Here is an 18,930-nt window from a genome sequence, read left to right as displayed (position 1 = left end):
TACATTGTCCAGATATATTGATTGCTTGTGGCTGTTTTGGTTTACTTATACAGTGATATTATGCCAATAATATGGCATTTACGCATGATCAACCCAATTTATATTTTTTAAATTATTAGTTTCACTCTTGTTTTCACCTTTCCTTGAACAAACAAATTCAACTTGAAATCTTACTTTCTGTTTACATGTAAAGGAGTCTGACAACAAGTCACATTCCAATTCTATGAAAAAATTAATGTAATAATTTTTTAAGGATTATTAGAAGCAATTAAATGATTTTTTTGTTTTGTTATATTTGTCCAGAGTTCAACTTTTAAGATAAAGAAAAAATGCCAACAAATGTGCAATAAATTAGGGTTTATTTGTGTCTTAGCTAAGTTACATCATTTGTCTGACGTTCATAGGTTTGTTTTGATTCCATTTCTCAAAGACATCCGAAATCTTCTTTTTCATTTTTTCATATTCTAGAACAAGAAAACAAACAATTCAGAAAACTAAATAATATAGAATAGATTGAAAATGCTTTGTCAAGGAATCAGTCAGTTCATTTTTACTCTCTCAAAAGCTCAAAATATCAAATCTGAATTCACATCTTCTTACTTGTGCAGAGTAAAATGCTAGATCCATCAGTTGTGTATATACATGTATACATCTTTATTGTTTCTAAATATGTACAGCAGTGTGTTACATGTCACACAAGTTAAAAACCATGCGTTGGTACAATAAACAAATTGAGTATATCTATAATTAAATACTGGAATACTTATTTGTAAATCCGCTCTCTAAATAAAAAGACTGTTATTAAAAGTACATTAGATATTTTGGACTACTAGTTAACTACTGAATCCACAATAGGGAGTAACCATGATCCATGCTGTGAAGCTGGCAACTCCTATTAAAATGTGATTTAAAATCTCATTGAGGACAGCAACTATGTAGTTCAATGTCCTAAAATGTGGAATGTAAAATGAAAACATTGTTTAGGTTAGCCTAAATACTACATAGGTGTGGGCAAGTCTATAGCAAATTGTACAATCATACTGTAGCATTTCTGGCCAGCTTTAGCATGGAACTAGGAATAGTCAGTAGGTGATGCTTTAAAGAAATGTTCACAGTTCATTGGTTTAGAGTGAGTGGTAAATAACAGCCCTAGAATGATTATTCTCTCTTTGGTGTGCACATTGATACCCAATATGTGTTACATGATCTCTGTTCAATATCCTAGATGCATGCATATGTGTGTGCATGTGTCCTTCAAAGTCTATTTCTTTGTATTGGATTTCATTTAATGTTTTTAAATGTATTAGTATCACTGCTCTGCCATTTTTGGGCCTCCTTGGCATTGACCCTGAGTGTTAACGCAGACTTGTGATACTATGTCAAAATAGTAATGTTAGTCTTAGCGGCTGTTGGCTTGTAGTCCTCAATGAACTACCACGGTGCTGTGAGCGCTGTGGTAGTTCATTAAGTCTTCCTGTCATCAAGTATCTAACAGTGTGCAGCAGGAGACCTGCACGGCATCAGCCATTTAACTGCCAAACAATGTGTGTTTATTATGTTGGTGGAAAGGTGAACTTATCCTTTAAAGGTTTTTTTTTTTACTTCTGTCACCATATACTAAAAAAGCAGTATTTTTTACTAAAACAGTATACCTAATACAAATGTCATATGTTTTTAAAGCTTAAGTTTTGAATGCCCCCTAACCATATACTAAATCTGGTCATACACAGTTAGTTTTTTTTTCCGTTCAGCCAGCAGAAAGATGGTGGATGGAGGAAGCAAACAAGGTGGATGGAATAATCCCTGCCGGGACAACACCTGCAGCTGTGAGAATATTCAAGTCAGTGATGTCACAGGCTCCATTCACTTACATGGCTAAAAATCCAGTCATGTAAGCAAATAAGCCAGGGATAAAATAAAATGGCATGATGGTTCTTCTATATTTCATACCATGCCTTTCTGGTCTGGTATACATTTTAAGGTTGACACCACATAACAAAAAGCTGCATGAGCCTGCCCCCCTAAACTCCATACCAGACCTTTATAAGATTAGGCAGCCTGGCAGGCCAGGAAATAGGGGGCTAGCATGCACTCCCCTCCTGATCCACACCAGCCTATATGCTTTCAATATGAGATGGTGCCTTGTCAGGGAGGACCCCCCTAGCAATGCACCTTGTCCCCATGTTAAAGCTTAGTTTTTGAGTGCCCCCCACAACCATGTACTAAATCTGGCCATACGCAGGGTTTTTTCTTTCATTCAGCCAGCAGGAAGGTGGTGGATGGAGGAAGCAAACAAGGTGGATGGAGGATCCCTGCTGGGACATTGTCCTCTGACAGCAACACCAGAATACATTGATTAGCGGCTGCAGCTGATTGGCTGCAGATGCTGATCAATGACAATTTTGTTCAGCTTTAAAAAATGCATTTAGGTATGCAAATTAGTCAATTATTGTCAAGTTAACCGACACATGATGACACTAATTAATTTGGATTGGACATCTAGGCATCAATGACCTTTGGTCATGAAAATGTTAAACAGTTCAACTTTTTATTGGAGGTTACAGATACATAACTGTGAATGAAATGGCCATTTCTCCTTTCCTGGCTGCTGCTTGTAATTGCCCTGTATTGGCTGTAGAGTATTTTTAGATCATGGCTCTTGGCTGTAGTAATTTCAGATAATGCTCCAAAACAAATGTAGTAAAAGTCTGTAGCTTTCTAAATAATAGTAGATTTATTTTTTATGATTATTATCTTTTTATTAATTTCATATTACAAAATCAAAAATACTATATAAATCAGGACAAATACATTTTCCAAAACATATTTTTCCCATTCCCTTCCCCCCGTACCCCTTCCCCCTACCCCAAAATGTACCCCCTGACTCTTCTCCTAATTACCTTTTCCCTTTTTCTTCTTGTTCCTTCATTACTCCCTTTACCATCCTTCTCCCCACTCCTTTCCTCCTCTCTATCTTTTTCCTTCATTTTGCACCATCCCTCTTTCTTCTTTCCATTTAAACTCCTACCAGTTCTACATATCTCTTTGAGATTTTAAACTCACTCCATCTTTCCCATGTTATTCTGAATTTTTCCATTTTGTTCTCTCCTGTATGGTATAATGCCTCCATCCTATATATATATCATCAACCCTATACAGCCAATCTTTTATTTTTGGTATCTCCTGGATTTTCTGCCAAAATCTAGGAACTAATCATTTTGCTGCTTTTATTAAGTGAAATACCATTGTATTCTTATATTATTTCACTGTAAACTCAGTACTATGAAACAAACAAACCCAAGGGTCTTTCAAAGTGCTCGTCCTCGAGATCTCTTGTATTATCTGAATCATTTGCTGCCAAAACTCCTGTATTTTAGGGCAGTCACTATATCCCGCACCCACTCCAACATAAATGTGATTTCTCTACTTGTTGCCTATGTGCCACATTAGGAGTGATATACCATCTTGCTAGACATTTATAGTTAATTGCTATTGTAGTCATATCTACGGCACCATGTGCTAATTGAAATGTTTTCTTTTTTTGCTGTTTATCCAATTGTGTTCCAAATTCTTTTTCCCACTTCTCCAAAAACATTGGAGAAGCGGGTCCCGATATTGCAATAAGGATCTTATAAATACGGGAAATACCGTGTTTTGTTATTATACCTGAACTTAACATTAGTTTGAATGGATACAGATCTTCCACTGATATTAATGGCTGTGGAAACGCTGTAGCAAAATGTCTTAATTGAAAATATCGCCACTCATCTATTATAAAAAATCAAATCCTTTTTATTTTTTAATTCTTGAAAAGAACATATTTTCTCTTTTTCCATAATAACTTTTAACTGTGCATTTCTATCTTTAATTAATTTTCCAAAAATATTATCTTTCCACGGTGGGAAATAATTTGTTCACACCAATGGTATTATCTGTGAATTATTTTCCCATGCCATTTTCTCATGCATTACATCCCATATTCTAAATACATTCCGTGTTAAAGTGCTTGTGTGTTCAGCAAACATACAAAACTGTTGTGGTAGCCAAATAGTCCTATCTAACTGTGTCTCACTTAGTGTCTTTTCCATTTCAATCCATCTTTTCCCTTGTGCATTATATTTCCAATCTAGTATTTGTGATATTAATACAGAATAATAATATCTCTTAAAATCTGGCACATTTAGGCCCCTATTTACTTTATCTTTGGACAGGACTTTGTATTTTACTCTCGGTTTTTTATTTAAATAGTAGTAGATTTAGACAACTTAATCTGTGTGTTAAAAGCTACTGTTTTTTAGATACCTATGACTTTTTATAGCTATGGTTTATAATCTATTTGTATGATGTTGACTTTTGTTCCCTACATGAAGCAAAAAGACAACATGGTACATTATTTAGATAGTAAAGTCTTTCTCTGCTATATTTGTCATAGTTCTATGAATACTGCAAGTGCAAAAAAAAGATATTCCCACCTACCTTCACACACCACAGTACCTACTTTTGTTTCCTTGTTCCTCTATTTATTATTTTGAGAGCTGTTTCACTGCCTTTGTATACTGATACAGGTCCTGTAAAGTTCTGTGTTTTGCTCCTTCAAAAATCTACTGAAATCACTGTTTTCTTTTTTTATTAACGCTATAACAAATGGTACTTACAATGGCATTGTCCTCCTTGATGCTGATCACCATGTTGTCCCTGGCTTTGCCCTCCATGGCCTCCGTGGCCTCCTTGGCCTCCGTGGCCTCCTTGGCCTCCATGGCCTCCTTGGCCTCCGTGGCCTCCTTGGCCTGCTTGGCATGATTGGCCTCCGTGGCCTCCTTGGCCTCCATGGCCTCCTTGGCTTGCTTGGCATGATTGGCCTCCGTGGCCTCCTTGACCCCCATGACCACTAAGACTAACCTGGTGGCCATGCTGCCCAGATTGACCTTGATGGCTTTGGTCACCATGACCTCCTTGCTGAGTCTGACATTGTTGAGCTTGGGTTTGGCATTGCTGAGTCTGACACTGCTGGGTCTGCTGGCTGTGACCTCCTTTTACTCCAGTCATGATTATTCTTTGAGTTATTGAGGGTAGTGTCTGCAAGAGGCTTTAACAAGTGATCTGTTTCTTTGCAGCCAAAGACTGTGCTTTTTATACCAATACACTGAACTTTATGACACTGAAATGTATGCTAATTAGACAATTTCTGTGTGATGCACCCAAACTGAGTGTATTTATGTAAACATTAACTATGAGCAATACACTTTTAAGAGGCTTGAAAACTGTAAGATTTCTTTTACATTCATCAAGCGTTCTTTGATGTTTATCTGTTAGTATTACTAAGCTTGTCATGAAAGGTTAATCCATTAAGAAGTATTCTACAGACAACTCATATATATGACATAGCCCATATACACTTTGATGTTCTTACTGAAAAGAATCCTGGTGAGGTTATGTTAATCAGTAAATTTTATGTGGTTATAGTGTTTACCCAAGGTCATAAGATTTGATTTTTAATTATATAGTGCATAGACGCAATATAGCATTGCTGAGGTTGTGAGATTTTGGACAGCAAGAAACAAGACATCTAAACATCTGTACCCCTTTATTGAAGCCATAGGAATTTTCCAATTGCTGCTGGAACACAGAGCTGTATGCTGTATGTAGCTGAGGCTATACAGTGCACACAGCAGGAACATCTAGTAGTGAAAGCGTAGTTCCACTCAACCTATCAAAAAATAAAAGTCAGCAGCTACAAATACTGTAGCTGCTGACTTTTAAAAAACAGCCACTCACCTGTCCCTCGGTCTCGCGGTGTGTCCCCCACAGCTCGTTTCACCAGCCGTCCTGTATTCAATGAGGCCGGCATCTTCAGTGTGGGCACCCAGCTGTGATAGCTTGCGGCTTCACAGCCGGGTACCCACTGCGTATGAGCGAGTAGTGCTGCGCTTCATGAATGGTTCTGTAGTCTTCTGGGACCTGTCACATGTCCCAAAAGACTACAGGGAGGGAGGACACCTTCTGCTTAGGTGATCGGACCGGAAGTGGGAGCAGGTACCTGTCAAATTTGGGTACCCACTTCCCAAAGGAACCAATCCTTAATGGGGAGCAGGGAAGCAGTACTTAAAGCGGAACTTCCCCTTTTGGCTGGAGCTTCTCTTGAAGGTAATACTTTGTTTGGACAAGCCTGGTCCAAACAAACTATTTAAACTTTACTAAAAGCTGGAGATCATATCATAAATGTCTATTATACTCATCTTATGGAGTAGGTCTCACAAGGAATTTACAAAAAAATTACAAGGGGTGCTCAAGTCAAAAAGGGACTTTTGAGTTTATATAATAAAGGAACAAATTTCCAGAAATGTAGCCACCATGCGCTGTTCCATGCACGCACTAACACTGTTGTTTGCCATTGTGTTTAACGGTCTCTGGACTGGTCCATGAAATGTGCGCCGCCTATCAGTAATAAGACACACTTGCCACTTACTACTGTATGTAGTACTGCACGCTAACACCCCTTTTTATACCAGTCTAACTTGGACTCCCCTCGTACTTTTTGGGTATGAGCATCAAAATAGACAGGGATCTATGGATCTTTTCTAATAATTAGAATAGTCTCAAATCTGCCACTTTGTGGAAGGAATACCAGCTGACCTGTACTTTTATCAATTCTCTCACACAGCAAAGCAATGCTAAACAGAATGAGACTGATTGTGGGACAGATTCAATACAAGGTTACAGCTTGAGTCATAAATTCCCTTTGTTACTCTAAAGTAGCACTGTGACAAAATGAAACCTGGCCCTGACCACTTCTGAATTACACATCTATTTATAGCAGTGGTTCTCAACCTGTGGGTCACGACCCCTTTGGGGATCGAATGACCCTTTCACAGGGGTCACCTAAGACCATCGAACAACACATTTCCAATGTGTAAAGAGTAAATAATTTTATGGTTGGGGGTCACCACAACATGAGGAACTGTATTAAGGGGTCACGGCATTAGGAAGGTTGAGAACCACTGATTTATAGGGAAAATCCATCAAATATTCAGCAATAAATCTGTCTCAGAACTTTGCAAACTGTCACACATGGCTGCCCAGGAATAGTGTTGGGCTCGATGTTCCCGCCGAGTGCCCCATGATTGCCATTAGAGCCATAATTGGCGAAAGCAATGCACCTGAGCGCAGGTCATGTGTAATGTTTCAGCCAATCACAACACACTGCACTGTGAGAGCAATGATTGGCAGTCATGGTGACTTACACTGCAGCCTTTTGCAGTGTGTTGCTGGACACTGCCAAAGACAAAGGGGAGAATACTCCCCAACCCAAAAAAAAAAAAAAAAAATAATAATGATAAAAAATTTAAAAAACAAATAAAACAGCAACTAAATGAAAACAAATAAACAGTGTGGGATCCCCCCCTCCAATCCATACCAGGCCCTTTAGGTCTGGTAGGAAGATTAGGAGGGACCCCACAGTAAAACATATTTTTAAAAAAGTGCTTGGGGTTCCCCCTAAAAACCATAACAGGCCCCTTAGGCCTGGTAGGACTTTTGAGGGGAGCCTCACCCCCCAAAAATGGTTGGAAAAAGCATGTCATCTCCCCTAAATTCCTACCAGGCCCTTGATCTGAGCACAGGCCTGGCAGGGCAGGAAAGGGGGGGTGACCCCCCCCCTGCGGCTTACAGGCCAAGTGGCATTGGCATTAGAGCATTGTCCCCATGCTGATGAAGACAAGGAATAGTGCCCCATCATTGGTGTCAGTGTGGGAGGAATAGTGCCCCATCATTGGTATCAGTGGGAGGAATAGTGCCCCATCATTGGTGTCAGTGGGAGGAATAGTGCCCCATCATTGGTGTCAGTGGTAGGAACAGTGCCCCCTCATTGGTGTCAATGGGAGGAATAGTGCCCCATCATTGGTGTCAGTGGAAGTAAAAGTCCCCCCTCATTAGTGTCAGTGGGAGGAAAAGTGCCCCATCATTGGTGTCAGTGGGAGGAATAGTGCCCCATCATTGGTGTCGGTGGGAGGAATAGTGCCCCATCATTGGTGTCAGTGGGAGGAAAAGCGCTCCCTCATTGGTGTCAGAGTTTGGTAAGTTGCCCTATCATTGGTGTCAGTGCGAGGAAAAGTGCCCCATCATTGGTGTCAGTGGGAGAAATAGTGCCCCATCATTGGTGTCAGTGGGAGGAACAGTGCCCCCTCATTGGTGTCAGTGGGAGGAATAGTGCCCCATCATTGGTGTCAATGGGAGTAAAAGCCCCCCCTCATTGGTGTCAGTGGGAGGAAAAGTGCCCCATCATTGGTGTCAGTGGAAGGAATAGTGCCCCATCATTGGTGTCAGTGGAAGGAAAAGTGCCCCATCATTGGTGTCAGTGGGAGGAATAGTGCCCCATCATTGGTGTCAGTGGGAGGAAAAGTGCTCCCTCATTGGTGTCAATGGGAGGAAAAGTGCCCTATCATTGGTGTCAGTGGGAGGAAAAGTGCCCCATCATTGGTGTCAATGGGAGGAAAAGTGCACCATCATTGGTGTTAGTGGGAGAAATAGTGTCCCATCATTGGTGTCAGTGGGAGGAATAACGCCCCATCATTGGTTTCGGTGGGAGGAATAGTGCCCCATCATCAGTGACAGTGGGAGGAAAAGTACCCCCTCATTGGTGTCAGTGACACCAATGATGGGGCACTATTCCTCCCACACTGACACTAATGATGCTTACATTGCTGACCCCTGCTCCAGCCTGGGCTCCCTCCCTCTCCCATCCACAGCTAGCATACCCGGCTGCAGCAGCACCATCTGCTCTGCCCAGATCCCGGCCGCACGGCACAGACACTTACCGTTCAGCTGCCTTCCTTCTCTGACCGCACTCTCCTCCTCATTACCGGCTATGGCTCGTCCCCCACTTAATTTTCTTCGATCTTTGTGCTGCCGCTCGGCTCCTCAGCTCCAAGTTCTGCCTCCTCGCTGGGGAGGAGGCGGAGCTTGCAGAGGGAGGGACAGGCTGCCATAGGCTGCCCAGTAATCCCAGGAGTGTGGCCAGATGAGAGGGGTGGCATGTCATCACTCCCACATCGCGATCAAGATCCAGGGAGATGAAGACACCAGAAGGACACCCTCTCCACCGCTCTTCCAGCAGGCCTTGTGGACCGGATTGAAGTGGGACATGGAGTTGCGGAAACAGGTAAGACACAGCAGCCCGTCCCTTTCCACTGCGCCGCCCCCCTGAAAAGTGCCGCCCTAGGCAAACGCCTAGGCAAACGTGGCAAATACGCCCATAGGCGGGGGGACTCATTAGCATCAGGGTACCCCATTAAATAATGGGGCACCCTGATGCTGCCCCCCCCCTTGTGAATGAGTAAGTACCCCTACCCATTCACTAAAGGGTTACATTTAGAAAAAATAAAGACGCCAGACTTTTGAAAAATTCCTTTAATTGAACAAAAAACAAAACAGTTTTTGACAAGTTCTTTAACTTTAAAAAAGGCAATAAAAATGGTTTCATTGCTGTAATCCATTGCCAATCATGGCGTCCAGCATTATCCTGATGACACCGACATAAAAAAACCCCCAATGCCCACTGACCTATTAGCGCCCTCCGAGCACTCGCTGCAACTAAAGAACCTGATATGGCTTTTAGGAGGCATCCCAGGCACTTTCCCCCCCCCCCCCCCCCAATTTTTGGGAGGTGGGGTTCCCCATAAAAGTCCTGCCTATAGGGCATTGTATGGCTTTTAGGGGGAACCACACGCACTTAAAAATGAAAAAAAATACTGTGGTGTCCCTCTGGGATCCCAGGTTCTTTACATTGTACAGATGTGCAACTTTTCAGGTAGTTTACCTCCCAGGCATGATATTTATAGGAATTTGTCTTTTTTTTTTTCTTCTTACTTTAAGCAATGAAAAATTAATGCCCCTTTAAAAATGGTACTTTTTGAAAAAATATTTTCACTGATTCATGTCCCTCAGGGCAGTAACCAAGTCCCCATACCCCCTTTTATGGCCAATAACTTGCATATAAGCCTTCAAAATGGAAATTTTTACATTTACAAGTTCAAGTCCCATAGACTTGCAATAAGTCCCAAGTTCACGGTTGAACGTTCATTAGGTTTGAAAGTTTGACCGCGACCCAAACATGGGGGTGTTCGGCCCATCGCTACCCAGGAATACAGACGCATAGGTCTTCAAACCAATTGCAGAGACTTTGCTGAACAAGAGACAGCCTAATTTGTGACTATGGATGTGCTCAAGGTTCAGTCTCTGGACTTAACCTTGGCTGTTCTCCCATTTGTCTGAACAGGAGCCAATCGCCATGAATATTATGGTATTAGTACTGCTATTGTACAAAATAGCTTTCTTCTGTCAATGGTTTTTAGGGCCGCCTGTGGATCCTGTCACAAGCTCCATTCACTGACATGGCTATGTATCCAGCCACGTAAGCAAAGAAGCCGGGGATAAAATAAAATGGCATTGGGTTTCTTCCATACTTCATATCAGGCCTTTTAGGTCTGGTATGAATTTTAAGAAGACCCCACACAAAAAAGCGGCATGAGGTCCCCCCCTAAAATCCACCCATATCTTTATCTAATTATGCAGCCTGCCAAGCCAGGAAACAGGGACTAGCATGCACTCCCTCCTGAACCATACCAGGCCATATGCTTTGAACAAGAGGGGAGGGGGCACCTTGCCAGAGTCCCACTTGGAAAGCACCTTGTCCTCATGTTAATGAGGACAAAAGCCTCTTCCACACAACTCTGGTCAAGTGGTTATGGTGGTCTCTGGAAAATCTTTAATCCGCCCTTAACAATAAGGGGACCCCAATACACTGCTTCCCAATGTAAATGAGTAAGGGGTAAAAATGCAAACACAATTGATAAGTCCTTTAATAAAAAAGATAAAAAATGGGGGCTCCCTTTTTGTTTAAGTAATTGTTATTGTTAAAGGAGGCTTCAAGATTTTAAAAAAATCTGACCACACACCCCTACTACACTAGGGCCAGGGTTGTGGGGAAGAGGCCCTTGTCCTTATCAAAATGGGAACACTGGGCTTTGCCAGGGGGTTCTCTTTGATAAGTTACCCCCATGTTGGGGGCATATGGCCTGGCATGGTACTCACATTGTTTTTCTCAATTTTTGCCTGGGTTTCCCCTTAAACTCCATGCCATTCCCTTAGAGTCTAGTATAGAATTTAGGGGGGTCTATTTTCTGTTGTTGTTTTTTTTTTGTGTGTTGGGTCACTCAATAACATCGACAGTATACCAAACTCTCATTTAGAATATAGGGGCCAGTATAGATGAAAGGAATCCCCAACTGCTTTGTTTACAAACAAAACAAAGTGTCTGGGAGCTGTCATTTTGCCAGCAATTTAAACACATTTTTTCTTATTTCAGTTTTGCTCAATTTTGCACTTCACAGGCAGGGGCATGTTATTTAACTAGTTGCCAGCCGCAGATAGCCGAATGACGGCTGCACTGCGGCTGGCCAGTTCTGGGTGGACGTCATATGACGTCCTCCCAGAACACGCTCTCCTGCGTGCCCCCGGGGGCGCGCATCTGACGATCTCTGTGATTGCTGTGCCCTACGGACACAGCTGATCACATGATGTGGTAAAAGGCCAATCACAGCGGCCTTTTACCACGTGATCAGCCATGTCCAATAACACGCTGATCACAGGGAAATGCAATTGCCGGTTCTCTGCTGCACTTTCCTCATGCTGTCACAGCGTGAGAAAAGTACTGCCGAGAACCGGCAGTTGTCAGAGCAGGGATCGGCACCGATCATCCCAGGGGCACTTCCCAGCAGTGCCACTCACCAGTGCCCAGTAGTGCCACCCACCAGTGCCACCCACCTGTGCCCAGCAGTGCCCCCCACCAGTGCCCAGCAGTGCCACCCACCAGTGCCACCCACCTGTGCCCAGCAGTGCCACCCACCAGTGTCCAGCAGTGCCACCCACCTGTGCCCACCACTACCACCCACCAGTGCGACCAGTGGCCAGCAGTTGCGCCAGTCAATGCCCAGCAGTTGCACTAGTCAATGCCCAGCAGTGCCGCCAGTCAGTGCCGCCTATGAGTGCTGACTATCAGTACCCATCATCAGTGCCGCCTATCAGTGCCACCTATCAGTGCCGCCTATCCGTGCCACCTCATTAGTGCTGCCTATCAGTGCCGCCTATCAGTGCCCTTCAGTGCTGCCTATCAGTGCCGCCTATCAGTGCCGCATATCAGTGCCCATCAGTGCTACCTCATCAACACACATCAGTGAAGAATAAATATTACCTGTTTGCAAAATTTTATAATAGAAGCAAAGAAACTTTTTTCACATTTTTTTGCTTTTTTTTGTTTATAGCGCAAAAATTAGAACACCCAGCAGTGATTAGATACCACCAAAAGAAAGCTCTATTTGTGAGAAAACAATGAAAAAATTTCATATGGATACAATGTTGCATGACCGCACAATTGTCATTCAAAGTGCGACAGCACTGAAAGCTGAAAATTGGCCTGGTAAGGAAGGGGGTAAAGGTGCCTGGTAGGCAAGTGGTTAATTGATTTTTGCATCATTAATATTTCACTTTAAACATTACTGAAATCACTGCTGTCAAATAAATAACATTTTTAAACACATTATGTTTTGCTTTGGTACATGTTCCCCATGGCAGTGCGCAGTCCCACGATGCCAGATTGTTTGAGAATCTCTTCCCTATTAGCCTACAAAATGGCCATTTCTGTTTTTTAATATTCCAGTTGACTTCAGTGGAGTTTGAATTCAGTACCTAAACGTTGGTGATTGCCACTGAATCGGACCAAACCCAAGTATGTTCGGCTCATCACTATTTGTGACTAATTGTTTGGATAAGTTGCTTAAAGATATCCCACATGGAAGAAAAATATATTTTAAATATATTTTTAAAATATGCTTCCCAAATATATTGACATATATTTGAAATACTACAATATATATATTTCAATAAATAAATAAATATATATATATATATATATATATATATATTGTATGTTGAAATGCATTGTTATTACAAAATACAAAGAGAACCCAGTACTAGAAGGAATAAGAAAAATAATCAAAGATTTACAACCCATCATAACAGAGGATGGAACTCTGAAAGAAATATTCCAGCAACCACCAATACTGGCCTTCAGACAACCCCCCAACCTCAGAAATAAACTAATCAGTAGGAAACTTCCTTCTGATTATGAGGTCACAAATAATGGAAGCAAACCCTGCAATAAAAAACGCTGCAAGCTGTGCAACTAAATCAATCCATCAAAAAGTGTCAGACACTCAAAAGGGATCTTCAATATCTCCGGATAATACAGCTGCATCTCTAGTAATGCTGTGTACCTTATCCAGTGCAGAAAGTGTAGCAAAGGATCTTATGTTGGCGAAACAGGACAGAAGTTGCAAACAAGGATGAATCTGCACAGACATACCATCAAGGAACATAAAGAAGATGACCTTTGCACACCTGTGGGACACCATTTTGCACAACCCGACCACATTATGGAAGACCTCAATGTTTTAGTTCTTAAAGGGAACTTCAAATCCATTCAGGAAAGAAAAACTTTTGAACTAAGAATGATAATTCTATTTGACACAAGAGATAGAGGCCTTAATTTGGACATGGGATTCCTCACTCATTATCCAACATATTTATGACTCCCTCTGTGAGTGCTGTCCCCCTCCCCAGTCTTTGCTTTTGCTTTGCTGTTCTTACCTCTAGGCTAACCTTAGGCTTGTGTTTCTTTCTCCTTTTTTTTTGTCAATCCCCACATACAGTATCTTCTAACAATCTGCTAAAACTTTGTAACAGTACTGCTTGGACCTTGAAGAAGGAGACACACCCTGAAAGCTTGTCCTCAAAATTGTATGTTAGTGCAAATAAAAAAAGTATCACAGACAGTACTCAATTGTTTCTATTACAAAATATATGAAAAATATTTTGAAAAATACATTTTCAAAATATACTGTATGTCTTTAAAAATATATTAAAATCTACATTTTTGGAATGCATTTACATATATATGTAAAAATATATGTTAAAATTACTTTTTTATATGTTAAAAAAACTCTAAAGAAAATATTTAAAAAATATATATTTTTAGATCTGACTCTTTGCCCTCTAAGTCCAAGCCAACTACATGTTCTCTTCCTCAAAACGTATTTACTGTAATTGTATATAAAATTAAAGGAATTATACCAGTAGTGGACACAAACAAAATAGTGAAATGTGAAGCATTTTGTGAGAATTGCTATTGAAAATACTGAGAACATATACAGTATTTACAGGCATCACATTTGATTAATAAATGGTGGCTTACGGAGTAAGCCAACCTGTAGTTTTTCATTTGAATGGGGTTGCGTATGTCCTCTTCAGCCTTCTAGGTTGGAAAAAGAAGGGGGCTTTTAAAGCACATATATGTATGTGACAGTTTTCAATATTCACTTATTTCTACACATGTAGAGGAATCAGCTAAATGATCAGACAGAGGGTAGCTTTAACTTGAACTTTACTAAACAAGTGCTGAGTTAGAGTAACAATGCAAACAGGGTCAAAATGGCAAAAAGGTGTGCATAAATTAAGCCAATTATGAAGCTGTACAAAGAGGAGCTTAATACAAGGGAGTGGCTGGAGGAGTCACAGGGCTGATATCATTAGTGCTTTGTTCTCTGCAGTGGCTGTATATTTTATACAAGTTGCATGCTTGTAGGCTCTTGTCTGGCTGCCTGCATGCCAACTGTACACCTGGCGGCAGATCTCATTCCCATCCATCTCTTCATCATCAGGTGTGATCCCTCTCGGCTGCAGAGGATGGGAAATAGGGAAATGTATATTCCCTGGGCAGTTCTAGGAGATAAGGGGTTGGGAGAAATGCAAGGCATTGTGGGAAAAGAGTAAAAGAAGGCCCAAAGTTGCAACTGTGCTTGGGGAGCCAAGGGGCACTCCACTAAAGACATACTGTATGTTGTTAAACATGGCGGGAAAAAATGGTGAATACAATGGGGTTGGTTTACTAAAAGTAAATATACCGTGCACTGCAAGTGAGTTGTTTTAGATCTGAGAGGAAGCTCTGAAATGAAGCTCTGTTGATTTCTTTCATCCAATCATGTGCAAGCAAAAATGCTGTATTTTTTATTTTCCTTGCATGTTCTCCTCAAATCTGGAGCAACTGCACTTTCAGTGCACTTCTAAGTGCACTTGCAGTGCACAGCCTATTTGCCTTTGGTAAATCAACCCCTATAGGGGATATATCAATGCTAAACATGAGCAGTTTTAAAATACTTAAAGTGTTACTAAGCCCTGAACAGTAAAATCAGTCTGTATATGCAGTAAAGCATGCTTGTTATATTCTCTGTGGAACCTAAGAGGTTAATCCTCTGCATTGTGCACTCCTCCCACGCATGACTGCAAGACTTCTCCAGGTCCTCCCCCATCCTCTGGAACTCACTGCCCCAATCCATCAGACTGTCACCTTCCCTCCTCACCTTCAGGCGCTCCCTGAAAACCCACCTCTTCAGGGAAGCCTACCCCTCCCTCACCTAACAGCCATTCTCCTTCATTCCTTCTACCACTCCATCCCCCACAGCCACTTCCTCCTGTGCCACTATCCCCTCCCTCCTAGATTGTAAGCTCGAAAGAGTAGGGCCCTCTAACCCCTCGTGTACTGTTGTTGTTGCTGTTCTGTTTCTTGTATTGCCCCCCCCCCCCCCTCTATTGTACAGCGCTGAGTAAACCTTTTGGCGCTATATAAACTCGATGTAATAATTGTGTAAAAAGGTCCTTTGATCCTGACTTCTCTGCTCCTCCTTTTGTTCAAATGTCTACTTCTTATCTCCTGATAAGACAGACTGAACCGTAGCCATTCTGCACATGCTCAGTTTAGCGTGTATTGCTAGAGAGGTTTTTTTTTCCTTGGGAGAGTGCATGTGATCAGCATAGGGCCAATCAGCACTGTCCAGACAGAAGTTAGAGGCTTTGCGTCCTTCTAGAGCAGAAAGAAAACTCCTCCTACAAGCTTTAACCAGAGCTCTGCTGGACACTGATAGAAGTCACAAGACTTCTCTAACTGCTGACTAGAAAAGGTATTTAGCAGTTTATATTTACTAATATAATTGCACTTCCATGTTCTGTGTACTGTGGAAGACCAGATATAGTGAATGCAGGGTCCTGGGAGACCAGATATAGTGAATGCAGGGTCCTGGGAGACCAGATACAGTGAATACAGGGTCCTGGGAGACCAGATATAGTGAATACAGGGTCTTGGGTTTAGTAACACGTTAAACAGCTTCTTTCATAAATTCCTCCCTAAGCTGCTCCAAAGTAGCACTGTAACAGAATTAAACCTGTCCCTGACCACTTCTTAATTATGCATTCCCAAAGGTAAGTACTGTGGGGACTGAGGCGGGTGGGGGGTGTGAGGTTGTATGGTGTTAGTTCACTTTTTCATGTTTTCTGTGAAGGAGAACTAACACTATAAAAATTGGCAAAAGTGAAAGGCATGTTATTTACCTTATCATATGCACTGACTAAAACGTAATTAAATGGGACTGTCTGGAAAATGGATCATTTATTTGGGGTCTCTTACTAGGATTTATGGTATTGGGTGATTTAAAAATTAGGAATGTATGCTAACTAGTCTTATTGAAATTACTGACTCAAATTAAATAATTAGGGCTGTCTAGGATTTGGATCATTTACTTGGGTGTCAGGGATCTTGGCCGCTCGTGGGTGCGCACATGCGCAGATTGCCGACGCGCACTAGCCGGCGAGCACTAGGACTTAGGTGATCGCGGCGGCGCCCGCGCATGCGCACTCGCGATTGCGGACGCGCGCCTGTCATCAATGAGTGCACAGGGTGCCCTATTTAAACCAGCCCTGTGCATCTCCAAATCGCCTTATGGTCTTGTTCCTGTGTTCCTGATTGCCCTGTACTTCTGACTGCCTTGTTGCCGACCCAGCCTGATCCTGATACTGTTGTCCTCTCCTGCTCTGAGCCTCGGCTCGTCCTGACCATTCTCTGCCTGATCCTATTGCCTGACTTCCTGTTGCTAAACCCGGCCTGTGACCTGATTATTCTTTGCCTGCCGCTCTGTACTGTCTGCTCCGCTGTTACCAACCCGGACTGTCTGACCACGTTATACCTCTTCACATCTGGCTCTTACCTTCTTTACGCCATTGGCGGCTGCCTTTACCACAGCTGGTGTTACTCAGGGGTCACAACCTGGTCTCAGGCTGCTTCAAGTCCTTCCCCACCATCAGGGGCTCTGGCCTGTGGGTCGCTAGAGGCTACTGTCAGTCGGCTTGTGACATTGGGGGTAATTTCTTAGCAAATATGATGTCAATCTCAACAAGCATGTGAAAGAAGTTGGGGTCCTGATTAATAAAAGAAAGGCACAGCACCCCAGTACTAGAGGGAGAATTGGTCTAGTAACATTGTTATGCCAACGTTCAGTCAATCATTTGATCTTCATCATGGGAAATATGTGAAACAACAAATACACCAGGATGTCAGAGAAGCTGTTAAATTGAGTGTGGAAATGGACAGTACATAGGATGTTGTAGTTAAAGAACACTGCAACATAATTCTTTGATATGTCAATTAACCACTTCAATACAGGGCACTTTTACCCCCTTCCTGCCCAGACCAATTTTCAGCTTTCAGTGCTCTCGCACTTTGAATGACAATTACTCAGTCATGCTTCACTGTAAAAATAATACATTTAGGCCACAATTTTTACTGCTACATTTCTTTGGTATAAATAACCCAAATCAGGGTATATTATTTAGTGTGAAAGTTATAGAGTCTACAAGCTATGGTACCAATCACTGAAAATTGATCACACCTGATGTACTGACGGTCTATCTCATTTCTTGAGGCCCTAGCATGTCAGGAAAGTTCAAATACCCCCAATTGACCCATTTTTGGAAAGTAGACAGTCCAAGCTATTAAAGTAAGAGAGTGCATTTTTTGAAGTTGTAATTTTTTCCATCAATTCTTGGTAAAATGAATGAGTACTGACGTGATACTTTTTTTATTTGCACTAACACACAATTTTGAGGAAAATCTTTCGGGGTATGTCCCCTTCTTCAAGGTCCAGGCAGTACTACTACAAAGTTTTAGCAGAATGTTAGAAGAGATGTTGAAAGGGGGAGGAAAAAAAACAGAAAGAAACACACACAAACAAATGTACACAGTAATGGTTAAAAGACTAGGATTAGACTAGAGATAAGAGACAGCAAAAGCAAAGACTGGGGGGGCAACACTCACAGAGGGGGTCATAAAACTGTTGGATAATGAGTGAGAAATCCCATGTCCAAATTACGGCCTTTATCTCTTGTGTCAAATAGAAATATCATTCTTAGTTCAAAAGTTTTCCTTTCCTGAATGGTTTTGAACTTTCCTTTAAGAACTAAAATACTGAGGTTTTCCATAGTGTGGTCTGGTTGTGCGAAATGGTGTACCACAGGTGTGCAAAAGTCATCTTCTTTATGTTCCTTGATGGTATGTCTGTGCAAATTCATCCTTACACCCCCAACACTCGAAACGTGCCATCATACACAGTCAGGCCATTAGATACCACCAAATATGTTCTGACCCAAGAGACAGAGATAAACATCTCGGGACACTAGCAGACGACTTCCATAAGAAAGGTTACAAGGACAAAACTATCAACACCAGCATAAACACAGCCTTGAGAACCCGAAGAGAAAATCTACTTCAGTACAAAGAGAAAAAAAACAAACAACCGTGTACCTCTAGTAACCACATACAACCCAGCACTAGAAGGAATAAGAAAAATAATCAAAGATTTACAACCCATCATAACAGAGGATGGAACTCTGAAAGAAATATTCCAGCAACCCCCAATACTGGCTTTCAGACAGCCCCTCAACCTCAGAAATAAGCTAATCAGGAAACTTCCTTCTGATGATGTCACAAATAAT

At 41.8% G+C, this 18,930-nt stretch overlaps 1 protein-coding gene across 1 annotated transcript; it reads right to left on the bottom strand.

Annotated features, from left to right (window-relative positions):
- Positions 1-342: 342 nt before the first annotated feature.
- On the bottom strand, positions 343-5,125 carry LOC149462717 (uncharacterized). Its single transcript, XM_089676521.1, has 2 exons — positions 4,656-5,125; positions 343-464 (listed from the first exon to the last, which is right to left on the bottom strand). The coding sequence occupies exons 1-2, from the start codon at positions 4,944-4,946 to the stop codon at positions 450-452; spliced, it is 306 nt and encodes a 101-aa protein (XP_089532647.1). The 5' UTR covers positions 4,947-5,125; the 3' UTR covers positions 343-449.
- Positions 5,126-18,930: the final 13,805 nt, after the last annotated feature.

The sequence above is a fragment of the Staurois parvus genome, unplaced genomic scaffold (assembly GCF_062004578.1).
Source record: "Staurois parvus isolate SC_StPar_1 unplaced genomic scaffold, SC_StPar_1.0 ptg000170l, whole genome shotgun sequence".
NCBI lineage: Eukaryota > Metazoa > Chordata > Amphibia > Anura > Ranidae > Staurois > Staurois parvus.
This window is presented reverse-complemented; position numbering and strand designations above follow the sequence as displayed.